General features: G+C 42.0%; 2 protein-coding genes across 3 annotated transcripts in view; both read left to right on the top strand.

Moving 5' to 3' along the window:
• PIR (pirin) overlaps positions 1-8,346 on the top strand; it is a 131,981-nt gene extending 123,635 nt beyond the window's left edge. Inside the window, exons 9-10 of the mRNA XM_004758968.3 lie at positions 3,362-3,427; positions 8,033-8,346. Coding sequence (XP_004759025.2) covers positions 3,362-3,427; positions 8,033-8,110 — 144 coding nt within the window. The 3' untranslated portion in view covers positions 8,111-8,346. The remainder of the gene's footprint in view (positions 1-3,361; positions 3,428-8,032) is intronic.
• Positions 3,390-23,837, top strand: part of VEGFD (vascular endothelial growth factor D) — a 44,541-nt gene continuing 24,093 nt past the window's right edge. The window contains exon 1 of one of the 2 annotated variants that reach the window (XM_045089316.1): positions 3,390-3,428. In XM_045089316.1, coding sequence (XP_044945251.1) covers positions 3,426-3,428 — 3 coding nt within the window. In that variant the 5' untranslated portion in view covers positions 3,390-3,425. Of the gene's footprint in view, positions 3,429-8,735; positions 9,301-23,837 lie in introns of those variants that run through there. The other variant, XM_004758881.3, reaches the window with a different exon arrangement.

Below are 23,837 nucleotides of genomic sequence, written 5' to 3'. Positions count from 1 at the left end.
AACCTTCTCAGATAAAGGAGGAAAATGCAAATTAAGAGTTTCTTTAATCACAAATACCCTTCCAGAAATACCCTTAAGACAAACCATGTGATTTACTTATCTTATTACAATGTTTAAATCTCTCATTAAAAATTTTTAAAAGGGAAGATTATGCAAATCCAAAAGTAAGGCTTACTTTTTTAAAAATTTATTTTAAAAGATTTTATTTATTTATTTGACACAGAGAGAGAGAGAGATCACAAGTAGACAGAGAAGCAGGCAAAGAGAGAGGGGGGAAGCAGGCTCCCCACTGGGCAGAGAGCCCAATGTGGGGCTCCATCCCAGGACCCTGAGATCATGACCTGAGCCGAAGGCAGAGGCTTAACCCACTGAGCCTCCCAGGTGCCCCAGGAAGGTTTACTTTTGACATTTCTTTGCTATTAATGTAAAATAGGTCCCAGAAATATTGCACTAAATGGAGCCTTCTAAAACCATCCAAGTGATATCTGCTCAGGTAAATTTCTCTCCAAATGGGTCCTATTATAGTAAAGTCTCTAAAGTTTGTCTTTAGAATTAAGATTTGATTTTTTCCCCTGAAACTGAAAAAAAAGTATTAATTATGAGGTCCAGTGCCAGTGTGAAGCAGGGAAAGACACAGGTTTATAGATCACTTGGGAGATTTTAAGTTGCTACAGGAATCCTTCCAGAGAACACATGGACAGTATGACTCTGATCCCCTGCTATCACTGATGTCCTGTGATGCCCCCGAACCAGCGCCAGAGAGAGCAGAAGAAGAGCCCCCACCACACTGTAAGAAACCCTAACTGTTGTAAGCCACTGAGTTTAGGGTGATTTGTTAATCACTGATGCAGAACTGAACGTTAATGTAATTCTTTGGAGGCATGTCTTAGGTCTATCTAATTTAAAATAAATAATAAATAAAGCAGTAATGATTAAAACTTTACCCTATTCTAATAATATAGCATATTTCTTTTTATTTTTTTCTTTTTTAAAGACTTATTTATTATTAGAGAGAGAGAGAGAGAGAGAGAGAGGCAGCACACAAGGAGGAGGGACCAGGGAGAGGGAGAGAGAGAATGTCAAGCAGACTTCCCACTGAGTGCAGAGCTCGGCATAGGGCTCGAACCCACAACTCTGAGATCATGACCTGAGCCAAAATCAAGAGTCAGATGCTCAACCCATTGAGTCACCTAGGCGCTCCTAGTATAGCATATTTCTAAATATGTGGTAAGGTCATTATACTACATCGTATTTATATACTTCTTTTTTAAAAAGATTTTATTTATTTATTTGACAGAGAGAGACACAGCAAGAGAGGGAACACAAGCAGGGGAAGTGGGAGAGGGAGAAACAGGCTTCCCACGGAGAAGGGAGCCCGATATGGGGCTTGATCCCTGCACCCTGGGATCATGACCTGAGCCCAAGGCAGATGCTTAACCAACTGAGCCACCCATGCGCCCCTATATTTATATACTTCTGATACAAAGCTCATTAATTAGAATCATTATAATGTTACAAGTACCAGAAGACTTATCATTGGATTCAACAAAGATAATTTTTTAAACTTCCATGCATTTAAAAAAAAATTCATATTGTGCAGGCCTGAAATTGATTTCTTCTTTTGCCCTGCACTTGAAAATATTAAAAGGCAAGTTGGGGTAGAATGGTTTCTGCAAAAGTCTTAACTTATTCCCTGCAGTCCCAGGGCTGGTGTCATTTAGCACAGTCCCCCAGCAGACGCAGTGATCATCTCTTTGGGTTTTTGTTCAAGGGCCACTTTGTAATTTTGCAAGTTGTTAAAAATTCCTGAAAATTCCTGAATTAGAGAGCAAATACATTTTTGTTTTTAAGTATCATATGGTCTCCTGCTTATGAGTTGTACCATTTTGAATCCCCATTAGAAAAATTATGATCATTCTTGTTTCCTTACAGCTTTGCCAAAAAACATGTTTTTGAACTTTTAATAAAACAACTTTTTCCCTTAAAAAAAATCTCTGTTTAACCATTTCCAGGCTCTATTTATTTATACATCATCACCCTACCTACCCACAACCCAATTTGCTGTCACAACATGCTTACATGAATTCATCTGAAAATCCAAAAATGATTCTGGTAGTTCATATTTTATAAACAGATATCATAAACTCCATACACTAAAGATTAGTGCTTTAAACTAAGCGCAGATGATCAATCCCTACTTATTCTTGCTTTAGACACCATGCTAACAATTAGGCTTTGTGGTTCTCAGACCACCACCACCACCACCACCACCACCTCTATGAGGTATTCAGAGGTAGAAGAAAGAAAGGCACTATTATAGAGCAATACAAGAAAATAGCTTAAGATCACCGATGGAGGGGCGCCTGCAGGTGGCTCAGTCGGTTAAGCCCCTGCTTTTGGCTCAGGTCATGATCGAAGGGTCCTGGGATCAAGCCCCGCCCGCATCAGGCTCCCTGCTCAGAGTGGAGCCTGCTTCTCCCTCTCCTTCTCCCCCTCTGCTTGTGTTTCCTCTCTTGCTGTGTCTCTCTCTCTGTCAAATAAATAAATAAAATATTTTTTTTAAAAAAAGATCAATGATGGAAATGAAAAAAAGAACTACATAAAACAGGCATAGAAGCTTACAAACTAGTCGAGGACCACTTAGTTAAGCCAACAGGCTCTACAGACATCATCATACATTATAGCTCAGGACAATAATTAATATACATGCTGATGACCAAATTTGTGAGCAAGTTCAATTGTGCATAATATACACTAAGCTCTGAGCAAAGGGTGTGGTTTCTATCAGAAATGATTTTTCTTTTCAATATCACATTTAAATGACTAAAATTCAACTTAAAAAAATGCAGTTATCAAGAGAGCTTTATTCCGGGGCACCTGGGTGGTTCAGTGGGTTGGAGCCTCTGCCTTCGGCTCAGGTCATGATCCCAGAGTGCTGGGATCAAGCCCTGCATCAGGCTCTCTGCTCATCGGGGAGCCTGCTTCCCCCTCTCTCTCTGCCTGCCTCTCTGCCTACTTGTGATCTCTGTCTGTCAAATAAATAAATAAAATCTTTTTTTAAAAAAAGAAAAAAAAAAGAAAGCTTTATTCCCTAATGACTGTGGAGTGGTGAAATTTAAGTATGAATCAACAGACATTTGAAAGAAAAGTATTTTAGTGGTGCCTGGGTGGCTCAGTGGGTTAAAGCCTCTGCCTTCAGCTCAGGTCATTATCCCAGGGTCCTGGGATCAAGCCCCACATGGGGCTCTCTGCTCAGTGGGGAGCCTGCTTCTCTGCCTACTTGTGCTGGCAAATAAATAAATAAAATCTTCAAAAAAAAGGAAGCATGTTTATTGTTTGATGTTTTCTTCCTTAACTTTAGGACCCTGAGAGAAGCCACTTTGTTCTAATTGCTGGGGAGCCACTAAGAGAACCAGTTGTCCAACATGATAAGCCCCAAACAACAGCAGTTTTCCTGTTGATTTTCTTTTTCTTTGAAAGTAGTATGCATGGATAGTATTATAGGGAGGAGTGGCTGGATTTTTGTCTTCTTTACCTACAAACTCGAGGATTTTGTTTCATTGTGCCATCATCAGAGGAAAATATATACATGGCATTTATTTCTATATTCATTGTCTCCTTCTTTTAAAGGAATAATACCTATTACCTGTAGGACATTGAATACCAAACTATGGGGAAACAGAAATCGTGTTTGGCATTTTGTCACAGGGAACTTGAACTTATAGAAAGGTTTTGTGGCCTGCTGCTTGAATATCATTTTTATCTTTATCAAAAGCCTCAGTGATTTCAATACTGTTTGTAGTCCATTGTATTTTTAGTGAAAAACAGGTACCTCTTAAGAATATTTCTTTAGCAGTTTCTAAAATATCTGAGTCGCTCCTTCTTTGTTTAAAAAACAAAAAAGAATAGAGGGGACCGTGGTATCGTAGGACTAAGACCTTAGCTGGAGGCAGAACCTCCTGGAATAAGGACCTACTCACTTCACTTTGTCTTGACTTCCTCATAATATTGTTGTTTTATTAAATGAAGAGCATCTAAAAACAGCTGGAATCCACCTTCATATTTATTTTTATTAAGAATTTTTTTGCCGACTTACTTGGATAAATGCCTATAAAACATGAGTCTACCTATCTGATTATGAAATTTGGCATGCCTTAAAATCCCACCATATCAGCTTGCCTTGCATGAATTCCCAGGTATACACAATGAGAAAAAAAAGCCCAGCTGATTCATTTCAAGAACAACATACTGTTTTAAAAAGATTCTTTTTTTGTTCTATTAATAACTTCAGGAGAAAACATGAAGTTAATACTCTACCTACCCGATAGCAGTTGACCTCCATTTTGCGTGCTTCAGTTTCCACTCCAAAGGTCCATGGTTCTTGTTGCCTTTCGTCTTGAATGAAGAGCACTGAAATGGTGTGTTGTTCTAGAAGCCTGAAGACAGATCATAAAGGGTCATAATCTTTATTCATAGTGGCTAGAATTTAGGTGGAGAAAGGAAGGGTGGGATGTAAGTCTTTTGAGTTTGATAATCAGCTCTGCACTGAGGATGAGAAATGAGAGTCTGACCAGATTAGGTAATGGAAAGGGAGGGTCTGCTCGAGGCCACGGTCCATCTGTGTTATGGAAATCCTCTCTCGGAGGCTTAGGTCTTGAGAACACTGCATAACTAAGCCTTCACCTTCAAACTCGGATTAACCAGACAAGATAGATAAGTCCCTTGATATCTCAGTTAATGAAAGGTGCAAAGCATTTTATTTCGTTTGTTTATTGTAGTTTTTTTGGTTTTTTTGTTCGTTTGTTTGTTTTTGCTTACTTTTTAAACCCTAGGAAGTTTTTCTTTTACCCGTGTATGTTTAAAGACAGCCACAACCATGTCTTGGCTGTTTGGGAACCATACCAATTTAATGAACTAGCTGAGGACCTTGTTTTTCTTATCAGAGATTGTCCATAATAATATGCTACAAATTAAGCATGGACCATCACAGAATGTTGAAATAGGAAATGTCCTTAACATCGATGTAGTCGTATCCCTTTTTATAAATGAGGAAAATGAAATCAATATATTTTATTTATTTACATAACAGATAATTGGGTAGTATGTATCATTACTATGAAGGGTCGAAGTGCTTTCCACCGATGACTTCATTTACTCTTCAGGACAAACTTATGAGGAAGTGGACGTTCAGAGGTTCACTGGCTTGCCCACCACCACATAGCTGTCTGATTTCCAGCCACCCTGCCCTTCTGCTTCGCACCGTGTTGGGGTGACCCCCGCTCTGTGGCTTCTCTGATGGGAAGCGATGATTAGTAGGGGAGCTGGGATACGAACCCTAGTCTTCTGCCTCCCTGCTTTGTGCTCTCCACTGTACTGGGGGATTCTACCTAATGAGAGCTTGAACTCACACCATTTTTATTACTGGGGAGGGAGTGTAAAGGTTTAACTAGAGAAAAGATGAAACCTGGAGTTTGATAACTTATTTGATAACTATCAAATAAGTTTCTTGTTTATAACCCTTATAGTTGATCAATTATAAAACATACACTTTCTGGGGGATATAATGTACAGCTTGATGATTTCAGTTAATAATACTGTAGAGCCTATTTGAAAGTTGCTAAGGGAATAGATCTTAAAAGTTCTCATCACCAGACTGCGGTGCCTGGATGGCTCAGTCAGTTAAGTGTTTGACTCTTGGTTTCGGCTCAGCTCATGATCTCAGGGTCATGAGATGGAACTCTGTATCGGGCTCTGCACTGGGCATGGAACCTGCTTAAGATTCTCCCTCCCTGCCCTCTCCCCCACCACACACACATTTAAAGTTCTCACCACAAAAATAATCTGTAACTTTGTGTGGTGATGAATATTAACTAGACTTACCATGATGGATCATTTTACAACATGTACAAATACCAACACATTATGTTGTACATCTTGAGACTAATAAAATGTATGTCAATTATACCTTGATTTAAAAAAAAAAAACAAATTTAGTGATCTACTATGCAAAAAAAGAACAAAAGGAAAAGAAAAACAAAACATGCTTTCTGGGTTTAGTTTTCTTCTTCATCTTAAGGATTTAATGAAACAAGCTTCCTCAGCTTGGCTTTGGAGGGCTCCAAACTTCCAGTGCTTCCTTTGTTTCCCAGAGTGTGGTCCACAAACCAGCAGTATCTGCGTGACCGGAAAAACAGTGAGAAATGCAGAGCTTCGGACTCCACCCTAGACCCCTGAGACAGAATAGGCATTTCAATAAGATTCCCAGGTGGCCCACGTGCACATTAGAAATTGAGAAGAAGAACATCGTACTGTAGAAATGTGTCAAAATGGAAGCCGAGAAGTGCACCGGTTTTTTCAGAAAAGTAATCAGGAGATGGGAGAGGTGCTTCACAAATCTAAACTGTAGCGATATTATGACGTGCAAGAAGTTGGTCCTTGGCCCAGGATCTGCTCTCATTTTGAGTTCCATTTCCCTTTCTTCTGTGTGTCCTTTAGAAGCGGACATCTCCAAGGTGCCCTCTTGGATTGATTTTGCATATGAGCTCTCTGTCATCATTCTTTCCTACCTGACAGAGTCCAGTTCTCTGTCTCCAGATGAAATTTCTCTCATGAGCCCCGGATCCGTGTTTCCAACAACACACCCAGCACCCCTGCCAGGAAGCCATTGTTGTCTCTCCAGTTCCTTCCGGTCAGCAGAGCCAGAGCTGGCCTTCTTGTTCTACCACACCCTCCTGTGGCTGGGATCTCAGCTACCCTTAACAGTTCTACCATCTACTCAGCCCCCCAGGCCAGACCCCTTCTCTACCCTGGTGCCAGAGTCTGAAAAACTAGAAATCAGATCACGTTACTGTCTACTTAACCCTTCGGTGACTCTTGATCATCTGCAGAATTATGCCCAAACTTCTTCCCATAGAACGCACCCAAATCCCACAGAGGTCTGGCCTCTTCTGGCAAGGCAGGCCCCTCATTTCTTTCCTGCTTCAATCTCTCCTTCCAGCACTGTGCCCCTGTCCTCAGTTCTTCCGCTTTTACCAAAACTCAAGTTCAAACCTAGGAATTAGACAAAGGCGCCAACAGGGTTTGACCCATGGACCAAATCTGCCCACTGCGTGTTTTTGTAAATAAAGTTTTATTGGAACACAGCCATCCCTATTCACTTTCATATGGTCTGTGTCTACTCTTATGCTTCAACAGAAGATTTGAGTAGTGGAGACAGACACTGTTTGACCCCCAAGATCTAAAATACATACTGTCTGGTCCTTTACAGAACAGGTTTGCCAACCCCTAGAGAATCCAAAACATGAGGGTTTCTTGACTCAAAATGTTTGTAATCTTCTGTTTATGGCCAATGAGTTGCCGCTAATTTTCAAAAATGACTCAAACTCTTCATTTAAGCGCACAGCCTTATTTGCCATGGACACATCCAAACTACGACATTGCCATTTCTTGGCATCAGATCGGTTCAGTTCTTGACATCGACTGCTGCTATCAAACTAACAACGATGGGAATTCTTAAAAGTTCCCACCATAAGGAAAAACAATTCTCTGTGTGTGGTGACAGCTGTTAACCAGACTTACTAGGCTGATCATTTTGCAGTATATACAAATATTAAATCATTACTTGTTCACCTGAAACTCCACCAGAAAATACAACATAATGTTGCATGTCAATTACCCCTCAGTTAAAAAAAAAAAAAGGGGGTGGGGGAGAGAAAAACCTCAGAACTCTCAAAATCCTTGTAACAGAACCAAGTGCAAGAATGTTTTGAATGAAGAGATTGCAACAGTGGCTGAGTGGGAGGCAATCATTTATCTGATTTGTTTATCTGAAGTCTGGTTTTTGTAATCCTTCACGATCCTAGTCAAGAAACTTGTATTACAGTCCTCAGGGACTGGACGCTGCGAAAAAAGCCTTTTACTGCTCACATATGCTTGGATTGGTTTCAGGTTAAGGACTTCAGAAATACATACCATTTCTAGTGATAAAATATTATTGTCAATCAGAACTTTGTGAACGTCTCTTTCTGCCGTAGGCCCATTTGTGATGAACACCAATGAAGAGATTTCTCAGGCCATTCTTGATTTCAGAAATGCAAAAAAATGGGTTTGAAAGAGCCAAAACCTGGAAATCAAAGATTGGAAACCAGTGAAGAGCCCAGGAGCAGATCTCTGGGCTTCCTAGAATTTTGCCAGTGGTGGCATCCGTCCATTCAGCACATTCGAGTTTCCAGAGCTGACTGAGCCCATGCTTCTAATGAATTCTACCCTGAAGTGATAACACAGTTTTTATAGCAACGCACATGAGATATTTCCTGCTACATGCAAATAAACCTAATTGTTGCTTCTTTAAAAATCAGTGTTCTTCATTTTGATCTAAGTTATTAGGTTTCTGGTTTAAAAAATTATTTTGTGTATTGTTTTCCCTTTTTGTGTGTGTCTGAATGTTTTGTGATTTTTGCTCACGGGTGAGTTTTGTGAGCATATGTGATTGCTTTCTGCCTGTCCCTAGCAGTCGATGTGTGGGTATCTGAGGTCCCTTCCCAAGCAATGCAGTTTCCATGCAACGTTCATGCCTGTGCTCTGGGGTTTCACGTTACAGGTTATCTGCGGTAAAATAACAGCAGTCCTGATGGTTTGAGTCAGTTTTCAAAACTGCCCTGCTATTGGTAGGGACACGACAGGATTACAGCCAAGACTTCCCTGCATTTTCTGCCAAAATCTCTGTCAGATTTCAGACACATGCTTCCGCAATCTCCCATAAGGGTTGTGAAAAAAGTTTGAATCCAGAATTGGGTTCCAGCCTTCTGCGGTGGCCACACCACCTCTTCACAAAGCAACTAGAACCTGGGGCATAGGGTGGAGAGTTTGTTTTTTGTTTTTGTTTTTGTTTTTGTTTTAATTTGCTAGATGTGAAGTGAATTGCGAGTGCTTTTTCATGTCAAGGGCAAGTCATATGCACCTCCTGATTATTTTTGGAGCATGAGAGCATTTAGATTTTTTTTTCAAGTCTCTCCCCACATAAGGTTGAGCAAAAACGTTCCTTGACTAATTGAAGTCATTTCATTGGATTTTGATCACAACTGATTATTTGTGTTTTTCCATGTCTCTTGGGGTTTCGAACTTTCCTTCTGGAGAATGCCTTTTGAAACAGTTTGCTCTCACTGCCTGATGTCAACTGCTTGGTAATCAGTGGATATTAAAATACTCAAAATGTACAGACAGTGGGCCGTGCTGAATGTTTTCATGATGTCTTCTCTGCAGTTGGTGCAGGGTTCCAGTTATGAACATGGACCAGTGAAGGTAGGTGCCTTAATTTTTAGTGTGATGCAGAGTTTTCTTACGGCTTATACAGAGGACTTTCTTTCTTTGCCCCTGATTTTCCAGACAATATTAAAATACAGAACATTCCTAGTAGCGGACCAGAGATATCTTTCATTGGTTAATGAGTGTTCTGGTTCTTAAGCTTACTAAGATTCTTGCCATGCGTGTTGGAAAATGCTGTTGTTGTTGTTTTTTTAAATTTTGGAGCTGTAATAGAACATGAATGAGCCTTCTAGACACTTTTCAGATGGATAAGTTTTGCCTCAATTATATATGCAGATGGCACAGTGATTTTCTAATGAAGCACTGATTTGTTTTTGTGACATGGATAACTGTGTGGGCCATTTATTCATGTTGTTTGTAAGCAGCAAACGTTAGTTTGGTTACTTTAGTTAATTTCTTTTGTAAATTGCAAAGTGCAGTACTTTATCCAGATGGTTTCTATCTGGTTTTCTAAAATACCCATTGCTACCATCTAGAAAAATGGTTTTTTGGAAATCGTTTGTTTTTTTGGTTTTTTTGCTTTTTAAAGTGTGTAAAATTCAACAGTAATTGAATCCTTGGTTCTTAACTGCAAGCCTCGGAACCAGACGAGTTGAGAGTAATGCAAAAGAATTAATTGGGTTGTTACTGGCTGAGCAATATTTCACCCAGTTTCATGTATTTTGCAGATTAGACTGTTTTCTTCAGCTCTCTATTTTGAAAATGATTTGGATTTCGTTGTTTTGATGGAAGAGATAGTAAATCGTTACTGATTTAGGAATTTCTGGCCGCAAATAGACAAGTTAGACGTGAACTTGAGGTTTTGCAGCTGTTGTTAGGACATATATTTTCGGCAGGGGTGATAGCGCCCCCAACAGGAGAAGATTGGTCCTTGGGGTGAACAAGTCTTCCTCTCATTCCATGTGGAATGCCGATGTACATACGGTGCCTAAATAGACATACAGTTTGTAAAGTTTGAACACTGTGCCGGGGGACAGCCACCTTGAGTAGTCTGGCAGTCTACTCAGATCTTTCTTTAAAAAAAAAAAAAAAAGGAAGTTTGGCTTTCCAAATTCCGAATGCACTCCGGAGAACTCACAGCCGTGCAGCCCTACCTCACTGCTGCCAGCCTTCGGGCTGCAGCTCAGTGCCAGATGGTAGGCAGAGAGGAACCCACCGTTGAACCTCAGTGACAGGGGGGGAGATTGGACTTGTTTGAAGCAAATAAGACTTCTCAGGCTGTTCAGCTTTTTTGAAGTCCACGAAACTCAGAAATCCTTCAGATGCACTGAGTTCATGGAAGCTTTCTTTTTTCCCCCAGCGTTATGCATAGATTTTAAAAATGTTTCCATTTGACTTTGAACTTCACTGCACTTGACAGTACAAGAGAAGATTTTGAATTGTTGGAAAGAAGGAATACGTTTTAGGTTCTTCCGCTCTTTTAAAGAACTCACACACCAAGAATTCTCTAGGGGTCCTGGGCACAGTGAGGTTTGAAGTGGTTCACATGTACTGATCACACATGAACTTATTTCTTGGGGCGGAGAAAGAAAGTGTGAATTTGCAGGTGACAAGACATGACCTTCTACATGGAAGATGCAGCATCATTTGCTTAGTAATATACTATTAGCGATTTTTTAAATATATGTCTGAGTTTCATTTAAAAAGTGCAGCTACACACATGGCACTTCCGTCTACCCAACCCCCAGCTAAATTAAATGTTTCTGATATGAAGGGGTGGGGGGGTGCCTAGAGTAAACAGAAGTTTTGACAAAGATGAGTCTGGACCCTGTGAGGCATGAGGAGCTGTACGGTACAGGTTATTAGGCTTTTCCTTTAACCCCTTCTTCTTAAGAGAAAATCTAAGATGAAATAACCTTCTTAATGTTCTTCTTGTTCAAAGGAAAACTTGGTATGGAAGCGTATTCGAGATGGTAATGAACACTGGGATATGAATTTATTCTTTTGCTTTTGGGGATAAAAATGTTCCATTTATTATTAGACATTTTCACGGTCCTTCTCAGTAGTAGGTCTGTGAGCCTGTTCTTCTCTCCATCCTCCTGTCTAGACACAGCCCTGGCTGTTCCTAAATGGATCCATTCCCGTACAGTCCTCACTTTCTGTCCTTAAACATTGTCCTTGTCTTCGCTTTGACTAGCCTTGCCTCTATCCTAATCGTATGAGTCTGTGAATATTTTTTCTGCAACAACCACGCATCGAGCCACTGATACCCTAGACGATTGTACTTAATGCCACTTTAGGGTGAGGCATCCTCTTTTCTTTAGGCTTCCACCTGTATTTAGGAGAGCTGTTTAGGGACAGCAGTGCATGGACTTTGTGGACTGAGATAATTCTGTTTGACAATCTCAACTCAAATCTGCACATGCTGTTTAGCTGCTAAGTTTCTCAATCAAAGCAGAACACATTTTCTTCTAGCAACAAGGTTAACCCAGTGCCTGATCTTGGCTCACTAATAGAATCAGATTAACCATCTAGATGTGGGATTTATTGGTGTCTGTTTTCTCCAGCTTTTATTCTACAGTTGGGATAGTCCTGTAAATTTGCACCGGATGTGCATTGTCCAACTCTAGGAAGCTTTACATAAACTCACTTCTGTCTGTGACAGCCCTGAGTCCCATAGTGTTGACATTTTGGGCATTTGGTAATAAATACCTACAATTTTCACTGTCAAGTCGTTCACACTGACTGTCTGGCCAGCACTATTTTGGTTTACTTGATAAGCAGTTCCTGTCATGGGGAATCCTGGCATCTCCTTAAGCACTCCTATGAAACCAGCCTCCCTAAATCTTTTCAGCATCACTGATGCAGACATATCACTAGAGTGATATCACTAGAGGAACTCCAGGTTATGATAGGCTTTCCCAACTCTTTTCTGGCAAAACTGGTTTCCTTCTCCTCCACACTACCTTATAGCCCCGTCCTCCTTCATTGGTGGATGAATGTTGCTGGGGGTTGGAGTCATTCAAACTGTATGTGATACCAAGACCCACTGGAATGTGGGGTACCTCTTAACTTTCATGAGAAGTCCCATGGCTGACAAGACTTTGTAAGCCTGGTGTCACGTGCCTTTTCCTGACATCCACTCTAGAGCGAACTGAATAACAAGAACTGAGTGCATCTTGCATATTTCACTTCAGGAAGCGGACCCTCCATTCCCCTCCCTCTTTTCACATCCTAAGTCCCACACCTGGAAGCCCATTGACTGTTGCTAATCACATGGCCTACTGAGTTCTTGTTCACTTTTCAATCAGGCACAGTCCTTGGCACAAAAGACACTTGAAATGTTTTCTATGAGCTTCTTTACTTACGACCCCGTGGCTAAATGGGTTGAACTACTTGCTTCTATACACAGATCTGTTGTACCCCTACTCAGTCACCCTGAATGGTGGTTGAAGCTTTCATATCTCCGTAGCGTATTATTGGTATTCAGGATACAGTCGAACACCCCTGTATCTTATGTCTTCCTTGTGTGACTTTTTTTTTAATTTTAAAAATCCTGATTTGGACTTGTGGATGAGCCTGTACTGTAGACCCCTACGAGTGCTAGGAAAAACAATATCAGTAATGCTAAATGTTAAACGAGTTCCATTATGGAACTCCCTTTTGGGAGCAGCTTATAAAAGATAGTTTATGGAGCAAAAATACAGTGTTCGGACACATGAACACTTCCACGTAGAACCTGATGTGGTAATATCTGGAACTCCTGGGCACATGTATCATCACCACAGTTGGCTCGAGGTCCTAGAGAAATCGGGACACACATGAGAGCAACCTTGTTTCTGAGCACATTTCTAAACCTAAGTCTTTCCTACCACTCGAGATTAGCAGTGAGGATGGAAAACTACATGTAATTGACAATGTGATTGAGATGCATGGAGAGGAGACCTTTCTTTTTAGGTGGCTTGCATGTGAAGTCCACTTTTGTCTCTCTTGCCACTAGCAAGACATTAGGACATTATAAAACTAAGACACATTGAGGCCTCCCCGCATGTCGTGAAAGCTGTGACCGATCATCACATCCCAGTTGGTAAAGGATCTCCTTTGCTTCTCATTAGGACTTAACCGTGGTTGACAGTGCATTCACTGAATGTTGAGCCCGTACTATGTCTGGGCACTGGTCTCAGTGCTGGAAACGCAACAGGAAAGAGGACAGTGTTTTGACTTTCATGGAACTTACATTCCAATGGCGGGGAGAGGCAGGCAGTAGCAAATCTAGAACATGGAGTATCTCAAGGTGGTCCCATGGAGAAAATCAAACAGGAGGAGACACAGAGTGATGGGTGGGAGAGACTTACCGGGTCTGATTTCACTTATGCAGAGCCCTGAAGGAAGTGAGGTGGTTGGGACAACCATTGCGCACTGGCCATGGCGGGGGCGGGGGGGGGAGGCGGGAAGTGACTTGGGTGTTTGGGTTGTAGCTCCAGTGGAGGTGGAATTAGAGGCAGAGGCCAGAGCCACAGTTGTTGAGGTTGGAGAAGTAGCCAGGGCAGATCATACAGGATGTGGCTGTGTTCTAGTAAAACTTTATGGATTCTGAAATTGGAATTGCATACCACTTTCATACGTCATGAAATAATCCTTATCTTCTCTTCGTTTGTTTCAACCATTTAATATTATTAAAAATAATCCTTAGCTCACAAACGATAGTGAAATAGACTGTAGGCTGGATGTGGCCCGTGGGTCATAGTTTGCCAACCCTGATCTATATCATTACATGATTTTATCCTCTGCAGTCTGTTTACTGGTACCTGACATTTTTAATTGGTGTCTAAGTTTAGTGTTTTGTCATCCTCTGCTAGAAGGAAAGTTTTTTAACAATAGGGACTTTTCTCTTTTTTTCTTTCTCTCCTCCTTTGTTTTTTGTTTTAAGAAGTTGCTTATGCTCTATGGCATTGGGCATGCGCCGCTGCTCCAACCACAGCCAGAGTTCCTTTGCCCTTGAGGCAGCCACATCCTTCATACCCCCTGCAGGGTACCCTGAGTCCGGGGAAACTGCACTGCGTGCTACCAGGTCTTGGTCACCTAGTACAAAGCCCTTAAGAGAATAGATACTAACAAGTGTGTGTGGATGGACTGATGGACAAGGCCTCTGAGATTTTGACATACCCAGCTTACAAACTGCCACATTAAATCATCTCCAATGTTTCCTTTCATCGTAGCTTATCTGATTTCTGTTGTTTACATTCAGAAGTGTTTTTGATAAGGCAGTTGATTCACCATGTGCCATCTTCCTCTGGGGATTAGAGAGGGGTCAGATGACGGTATCAAAGAACACTTCAATGTCCTTATAGCCACAGGCCCTCCAGTTACAGAAGGATGTCCCCTTCACCCATTTTCTAGCCTTAGTGGTCACAGAAAGAGAGGCAAAGAAAACTGCGTTGGGCCACATGGCAGATCTGGATAAAACACAGACACCTTGAAGATTTCCTTCATCTTTGGGATTCCTGAGAAGTGCTGTCATGTTTCCATGTGGTGATTTGTGGGGATGTGGTAGATTATGGCAAAACACTCTGGTTCAGTACTTTGTCAGTCAGCATCGGCCAGGGTATGCTGCAAAAACAAGCACCCCCCACATCATGGTGACACAGAAACAGGTTTATTTATTTCTCCTACTGCAGAACCATCTGGGTTAGTTCAGAGTCATCACTAACTCAGGATGAAACTGGCTGAACATCCACATTTTGAATGTCATCAATCTCTGTGACAGGGCAGGAGAGCCCCCGGAGAGTTTTGCTTTGGCAATTAAATGTTCTGGCCTGGCAGTGACCCATGTCACTTCTGGTCACATCGAACCCCACTCCATCGAACCACAAGGGGCCAGGAAGTGTGTAATCCTTCCATGTGCTCAGAAGAGAGAGCTGGAAATATTTGGTGAACAGGATAAATGACTAGCAGCCTAGATCTGATTGCTTCTAAATGTTTTTGAACATGTCTTTGAGATGGGAAACAACCATGGTTGGCTACTCGGGTAGAGTTGCTGAAGGAAGACACTCAAGTTTATTTCTGCTGTTCAAGAGTTGGCTTCTTGTCCCTGGAGAAAGAACAGCTGTACATTTCAGTTCAGTAAGTATTTGTGGAATGTCTGCTGTGTGCCAGGCACATGAGTGGAAATGATATTTTTATGAAATAAAGATGTCTTAGTTATTTTCATGTCTTACCAATGACTGAGGAGTTCAGTTGTGGCCTGCAGGAAGGATAATTTTAAGACCTGGAACTTTAGGTAATAATGTCAATTTTTAGGAGTCTTTTTTTGGTTGTTGTTCATTGTTACCTAAACAATCATAGCAGTCACATGTTTGACAAAAGGATTGCTTTTCTGAAGTCTAGGTTTGGTGAAAATTGTTTCTGGAGAGAGAAAATGACATTTGTGAGATACAGGCATGACAAATATTTTGTTGCTGCTTACGGTTCCATTCTGGAGAGAGTTAGGAAGGGTGTAATTTTGACTAGGTGAATGCCCTGAATTCGTCCTAAATTAAGATTCCCCAAAAAGGAGAATGGGCTTAAAAAGTAAAAGTAGACTTTGCAATGGTGTGTGTGGTTCATAACTACACCCTCACAGCAAGACTGGGGATCACTGGGCATCTTCGATGATGCAGAGGGTATTGGCAAGGAAGAGGAGAGATGTTGACGTGGGACCACTGCATCTTTGGAAGAAGGGAAAAGGGGGACACACTGGACTGACTCCCAGCAGTATAGTGGGGTGCCTTGCAAAAAAGACATGAGGATCTACATAAAGATCCTCTGCTCAGCCAACAGATTATGTTATACTTAGGCTGAAATAGGACTATAGCAATTAACTGTTGCCACAGTAACGCTGCGTAACAAATCAGTCCAAACTTCAATGGCTTAAATAATCTATTCTCACTCTTGTTGCTGTGGGTCAGCTGGGAGTCAGAATCAAGGCTTGAGCCATTGGTTGAATGTGGGTCTGCCCCACATGTCTCTCATGCTCCTTGGATCAGTGGGCTAGCAGGGGCAGGTACCTGTGATAGAAGAAATGTAGACGTGTACACTCATGCGTACATTTCAACTCTCTGTATCATATCTTGTAATGCGTCACTGGTCAGAGCAAGTCACATGACCCAACATCAATAGGGCTTAGAAAAACACTTCTCCATTTTTGTGGGGAGCTGTGGGGTTGGTTTTTTTTTCTTTAAAGATGTTATTTATTTATTTGACACCAAGAGAGATCACAAGTAAGCAGAGAGGCAGAGAGAGATGGTGAAGCAGGCTCTCCACTGAACAGAGAGACCGATGTGGGGCTCTATCCCAGGACCCTGAGATCATGACCTGAGCCGAAGGCAGAGGCTTAACCCACTGAGCCACCCAGGCACCCCTGTGTGGTTGTTTTTAACAATAACCACATTACCATGAAGGCTTTGAGTTGTTTTCTTAAAAATTGGGCCCTTGATCTTTGACATCGGTGTAAAGAAACTGTAACAGACCTCAGGAATATATACCCTTGGGGTTATTCAGAGCATCCTTCTGAGTCTTGCCACTCGAGTGCATCCCACAGTCATCTGCCCCACATTTCCTAAGCACAGATACATCATATGGGAGCAGAGGCATTGAGGCAGAGGCATGGATTTAAAACAAATAAGGGGTGGTGTGCCTGGGTGGCTCAGTCAGTTAAGTCTCTAACTCTTGATCTCAGGGTCATGAGTTCAAGCCCCACACTGGGACTACACCCAGTGTAGAGCCTATTTATTTAAAAAATAAAAATAAATGAAATATGTAAAGGGGGATGTTAACTTAATTGAATTTAAATTTAAAAATTTTTAATATTCAGACTTTAAAAAATGTAAAGGGGGCATAGAGGTATCCCCAGATCCCCACATTCGGCTGGGTAGAAAACCACCCACAGCATTCATCAAACTGGAGGATGTGGAGGTCCCAGGCATCTTAGTTCTCCAGTATCTCCCTAAAATACCCAGACGGCTTTGCACACACACAGAAATGCATGTACATGGTTTCCTTGAGTTTGTAATCCTTTTCCCTAATCAAGTTTAATTAAACACCCAGGGTTTCTTACAGATATGCATTTTGGTACAGAACTACATAAGTCAAAGAGCCACCAAGAACATGAGGCCCCCAGATGACCAGGTTCCTGGGTTTCACAGAAGGACCAGGCCCTCGGCTCCCTCCGAGCAGCCCCAGCAGTAATTTCTAGCAAGGCTACATTCTCCTTTCTGCCCTCAGTTGGTGCACCCCATTCCATTAGGTACCATCTGTTCTGGGTAAGACCAGACTCCCAATAACAGAATACAAAGGTTTAAGATGTGGGTTCTTTCTTCCTCCGTCTATACAGATATACGTAAAGCCTGGGCACATTACTTTGAAATTGGCCTTTCATCTGAAAACCCTTCCAACAAATGTTAAAAAAGAAGATGAAAAAACTTGTCCTTGCTTTACCCTGGGAAAGTTTTTCTCTTTTCCGTTTTTAATTACTGTGACGGAAGTTGCGCCATCTTGCTCTTGTCAGACTTGCCTCCGGTTACTGAGGGAGACCAGGGGCCAGAAGACACACAAATTTCTGAACCACAGCGCAGGCCCAGATGCCGCACCCCCCCACCGCCAGAGAAAGGAAAGAAAGGGCCTTAACTTTACTAAATGCCTACTTGGTGCCTGCCCCTTTCCCCCATCAGACCTCGTGAATCTCCCCATCAGGTACTGAGGTGGGCCCTGGGAGCATCGCCAGCCATAAAATGAGGAAAGGAAATCCAGCTTTAAGGAAGTTCAATAATTGACCCTCAATCACATAGCTAAAAAGGGGCAGTGCCTTGATTCGAAGCCTGCTTGCTTTATTTTTTTATTTTTTTTAAAGTCATTAACATTTTTCCCCCTTTGGCGGGCAGTTCCATGAATTTAAACACACTGTAGAGATCTGCGTAACCAGCGCTGTAATCAGGATAGGGAACATTCATTTATGCTCTCCTTTCCAAGTCACACCCTCCCGCCAAAGCCCTGGCGGCCTCCGATCTGTCCTCCAGCACGATCATTGGGGTTTTTTAAGAATGTCGTAAATGGAGTCATACAGTACATAACCTCTTAAGATTGGCTTCTTTCACTGCCGATGCCCTGCGGACCCATCTGAGTCCCCGGGCGCACCAGATCGTTCTGTTTTCTTGCTGAGTGGTATGTCACAGGCTGGATGGAACAGTTTGCTTAAGTACTCACACATTGAATGACATATGGGTTGTTTCCAGTATGGGGACTATGATGAAGAAAGCTATTGTAAACAAACATTAGTGTAAAGGCTTTAGGGTAAACCTAAGTCCTCTTTTATCAAGGGTCAATTCCCAGGAGTATGACTGCTGGATCATATGGTGGGTGTCTGCTGAACTTTGTCAGAAACTGCCAACACGTGCTCCAGAGTTCTGTTCCATCAACAACTCAACTCCATGCATTCCCCTCTCCAGTTAGCTGTGGTTTACAGATATCAGGCAAAGCTTCTTTTCAGGGAATATTATTTTCACTTGGGAGCTGTGGGAGGCAAAGGCAGAAAAGTTCATTTGGTCTCATCAGGGTAACGTGGCCCAGGGACTCGAGGGACAGGGGGAACTGTATTCGGGGAGGATGTCTGTGCCGCCTGGACCCCAAACTGGGAAAAATTTGGTGGTTTTGGCTAAGCTTTAAACGTTTTGTTGGAACTGAAATGCCAGCTGCTCTTGCCGCAAAACAGAAGTTACTAAGAGGTGAAGGGAACGCAGAAATATTTGTGTTGCAACCTGATCCACAAACCCAAACCCACTGCAAAGGGAAATTGCTGACTGCTGTGATGCCCCTGACCTCCAGGGGCAAGTAATAGAACCGTGTCCCCAGGCAACACTTGTAAATCCCTAAGCAGACCTAGGGAAAGTCGTCGCAATGTGTTTCCTCCATAGCCCACCCTGAAGTTTCTGGATTTTCCCAATATATAAATTCTAGTCACTCCACCTCCTTATTATCGAACTTCCTGAAGATATTGCCAATATGTTTGACAAAATAACATCAACTGTTTTTAAGAGGCGTGGAATCCCAGGCTCAGACTCCCTGCTCTCACAGAGGTCCAGAGAGGAATTTTGCAAAGCTGTTCTTTTCCCATAACTGGAATGGGAAGACTCCTAATAGCATGGGAACGGATGGCTCAAGAAAAGTTTTTCATGGAGCTTTGGAGGAAAGTAGTCAGCGGCCCCACTCTGAAATTCTTTGCCGAAGGTCTGAGAGCTCGGAGTAGGGATTTAAGCCATGCTGTGTACTCCAGGCCATGTTCCTGCCGCCCAGGCATCCATGTCTATACTTCTCATTTCTATTTTCTTTCAAATACTTTATGGACTGCCTTGTGAAAGGATTGTAATTGACACTCCCCCGTTGAATTCCAGTAGGTTGAAGTACTACCTATTATTTTTCTTTCTGTTTTGAGAAATGGGTTGTTTTGAGTCCTTGGAAATTTGAGAAGCAATTTATTCTACCATTTCGCCTGGTCTCATGAAGGCAGCTGGCCTCCTCATGCTCTTTGACCTGGAAAACATTCTGGTTGGTCTTCAATCTTGAAAAAGTCATACAGGGTGGGAACTGGTGTACTATCAGTCAGACTTGAGTTAAGAAAGGCTTTTGAAATCCACTTAAGGAAGATACTTACACAAGTATTTTGAATCTAAGGTGTAACCCAAAAGGATTTAAAGAATAAGATTATTTCTCAGCATATGTCTACCATTTATTCCCTACTGAATGGACTTGTACCTAGCTCAGGCACTAACCAATGTCTTTGGACCTAGACCAGCATGTACCAATCCCCACAGATGAGTGGTTCTCGTTAAAATCTCTTGGGAAGTTTTTTTTTCTAAGATTCATTTATCTGAGAGAGGGAGAGAGCACGAGGCGTGGGGAGAGGAGGGGCAAAGGGAGAGAAACAGACTCCCCCTTTAGCACAGAACCCATCATGGGGCTCAATCTCACAAACCTGAGAGTATGACCTGAGCTGAAATCAAAGAGGCTGCCGCTTATCCGACCGAGCCACCCATGTCCCCTAAAATAACTTGGGAAGATTTTTTAGCTAAACTTTTTACTTTGAAGTAGTCTTAGATTTATAGCAAAGTTTCAAATGTAGTATAGAGAATTCCTATATATCTCCCGCCCATCCTCCCCAAAGGCTAGCAAACACTCAGAAAGTTAAAAACAAAAACAAAAACAAAAAAAAAAAAACCTGATGACAAAGCTTCAGCCCAGTACCTCTGAGGATGGGATCAGAGATCGAAGCTCCTTTCCCCAGGAGGTTCAAGGTGAAGCCAAGAGTGAGAAGCACTGCTACAAACCCTTACTTCTCTAAGTATGCTCAGCCAGCCAGCAGGACCACCATCATCCGGGATCTTGTTAGAAATGTGGCATCCTAGGTCATGCCCCGAATCTCCTGCATCAGGATCTGCTTTCTAACAAGATGGCCAGGAGATTCGTATGCCCATTAAGCTTTGAGAAGCACTACTCTATACAAAACGTTACACAGATCACAGTAACCTGGGCCTGATGGCTCGTTGTCAAATGCATGATGTATTTATTACTCATCAGTTTCTTCCTCAGATATTTACTAAGTGCCTATTGCATAAAAAGGATGAAGCAGACCTGTGTTCTACCCTAGAGGAGATCACAGTGTAGTAAGGGAAATGCAGTGTGTTCATAAATCATACAGTGTAAGTTAGGAACATCATATAAGCTTGAAGGAGGAAGCAGCATCGGATTTGAACTTGGAAAGAGGACACCTGAAGGAAGATACTTGAATGATAATTGATGTAGTTTTAACAAATGAATCATCTCAGTGTTAGATTTGCTCTAGTGTTTGATGAATCAGTTTTTTCACCTATTTAATGAGTCTTTAGCTCTTACTAATTCATTAGTGTCAGCAGTGGTAAGCGCTGGGAAGGAGAAAAATGCGGTGCTGTGAATCCATGTGACCTAGGGACCAGACCCCGGTGGGGTCGGGAGCTGTTGGGGAGGTTTCCCTAAGAACGTAACACTTGGCTAAGAAAGGCTCAATGGGACGGAGAGTGGAGAGCACTCCCAAGCAGAGGGAACAGCATGGACCAAGGCCAGAGCAAGAGGAAATGAACAAAAGAACAAATCAGTGAAGTGGATGTCCAGTAATATTCAGCTTGCCAGTATTTTCATTTGCTTCCTGAATTGGTACAGTGGATGTGAAGTGGAACGTCTTAGCGCCAACCCCTCCCTAATCTTATTCCCGGTCTTCCCACTCATCAACTGGCTCTGTTCCCAAAGTGACCCTCCCACTGTTCTTTTCAGTAGGGCTTCTTGAAATCCCCAGATCATGCCCCTGTTTACTCTTTGAAGGTGTTACTTCACTAGATATTTTTGAGGAGAAGCAGGGATGCAAATTTAGAATTTAAACTAGTAGGCACGCAGGAAGCCTTTGATTTCCTCACAACACGGAGAATGCCCTGTGACCTTAGCAATTAACAAAAGGAGAAATGGTTCCCCTTCCTTCCTCTTGCCCTGCAGGGACCGGTATACATTTCAATAAGGGTACGATCTTGTTACAAAGGCTTTAAGCCTCACATTTTAGAAACTGGCCCTGGTCGCCAGGATATCAGAAATGATTTGTTATTTAGGAGTGAAATTGCTAACAGTATCAGATCAATTATCACACACATGAATAAAAAGACACTGTAACAAAAAGCAGAGACCAGGCAAACCGGCTTCACTTCTTCCTCTCGCTGAGTGCTTTCTAATTACTTTAGTTTTGACTAGGACTTCCACTGGAAAAGAGAAAGAAATTACGAGCAGCCCATTTGGCAAATGTTTGGTAGTTAAAACCGTTGAAATCAATGGTTTAAATATATATTCGGGACTCTATTTTACACTTGGCAATTTTAATTTTTGTCTTCCCCAAGCAGATAGCATCAAGTTAATTATACAAAAACCAACCAGTGCGGAAAGTCTATTGGAGCCCAGCCGCCGTTCATGATCCTTTGAAGACGTATCCACTGACAAATGAGTTTTCAGGTTTAGGCTGATGTTGAGTGGTTAGTACTCCCACATGTAGTAGTAAAATGACCACCTGCAATTTCTCAGCGATTTCAAACTAAATTTGAAATTATGAGACTTAAAGCATGCTTACATAGCTCTGAGTATTTGAGTAAACGCTGCTTTTTTTTTCTTTTCTTTTTCTTCTTCTTTTTTTTTTATGATGAGGGAAGTCTTGAGCTGCTCAGCGCCTTTCATGCAATCCAGAGATTTGAAATCTTTCTGCAGAGTTCTCAGTTGGGTAGTTTAAAACCATTTCTGAGATTGAATTGAAGCCTGTCAGAGCTATGCGTACATACATCGCTCTGTATTTATGGATGGTATTGAATGAAATTCGCCTCAATAAATAAAACTCTTTCAGATACAGCATGACTTTTAGAACATTAGAAAGGTATTTGGTTTATTTTCATCTGGAAGCAATGGTGTAACAAAATTTTATTTCAAGGATGACATTGAGTATGAAATAGTAATACTGTCCAACCAGAAGAGGCAATGAATAATCAGGGAAAAAAGGGGCTATTGACAAATGAGTCTTTAATGGAGAATCACTGCTTTTCTGAGTTGACAGTTGAACATTTAGGCAGTTTCATCCCCAGATTCCCTAGATGAAGAAACTGTGGCCTGCCCCTTAAACTTGATGCCTGTTCCACAAACCCTATTTTTGCTCTTCAAGCTTCCTCCTCCCCATGCTCCTTGAAAAATTGCCTCAATTTAAACTTCACAGAGAAGTGAGAAATCCTAGGTGTCAAGCAGCCTTGCTGTCCACAAACCCATGTCATTCTCTGTAGGCCTCCTATTCTGGAAAGTGACCCTTTCATCCATTCATGCATTTATCTCTGGAACTTAGGTCAAACCAGCCCCTCTGCTTTCTCTCCTGCATATGTGTTCCGTGTCTTCCTCTCTGGTGGCACTTAACCTTTGCTTAGAAACATTTTCCAAGGCTCCCCCACTTTTATTAAACACACACACACACATACTCATATCTGAACTTCCAAGCAGAATGACCTTCTCAGTTCATGTTTTGAGATATTTTCTAGTCCATAGCCATGATAGGTAAAATAGAGAATTGATCAAGGGGCCCCTGGGGGGCCCAGTGGGTTAAGCGTCTGCCTTCGGCTCAGGTCATGATCTCAGGGTCCTAGAATTGAGCCCCAGTTCGGGCTCCCTGATCAATGGGGAGCCTGCCTCCCCCTCTCCTTCCTGCTCATGCCCTCTCTTACTATCTCTGTCGCTATCTCCGTCTCTCTCAAATAAATAAAGAAGATCTTTTAAAAAATTGATCTAATGCTGGTAAACATCTGCAGATGGCAAACATTGGCAGAAATGGTACCAAGACCATGAAGCCGAAAAGATCAATGCATTGTACACCCTAAACTTATGCCAAGTGGTATGTCCGTTATATCTCAGTACAGCTAAACTTTCAAGAAACATGAAGCTGAAGCTGCAGAGCTGGGTCTAGAAGGTGGAAGCCCCTCAGAGTTCAACGTCAGTGGGTA

This window comes from Mustela putorius, unplaced genomic scaffold, assembly GCF_011764305.1.
Source record: "Mustela putorius furo isolate JIRA1106 unplaced genomic scaffold, ASM1176430v1.1 tig00003836_pilon_pilon_pilon, whole genome shotgun sequence".
NCBI lineage: Eukaryota > Metazoa > Chordata > Mammalia > Carnivora > Mustelidae > Mustela > Mustela putorius.
Note: the sequence above shows the minus strand (reverse complement) of the source record. Positions and strands in the feature narration are given on the sequence as shown.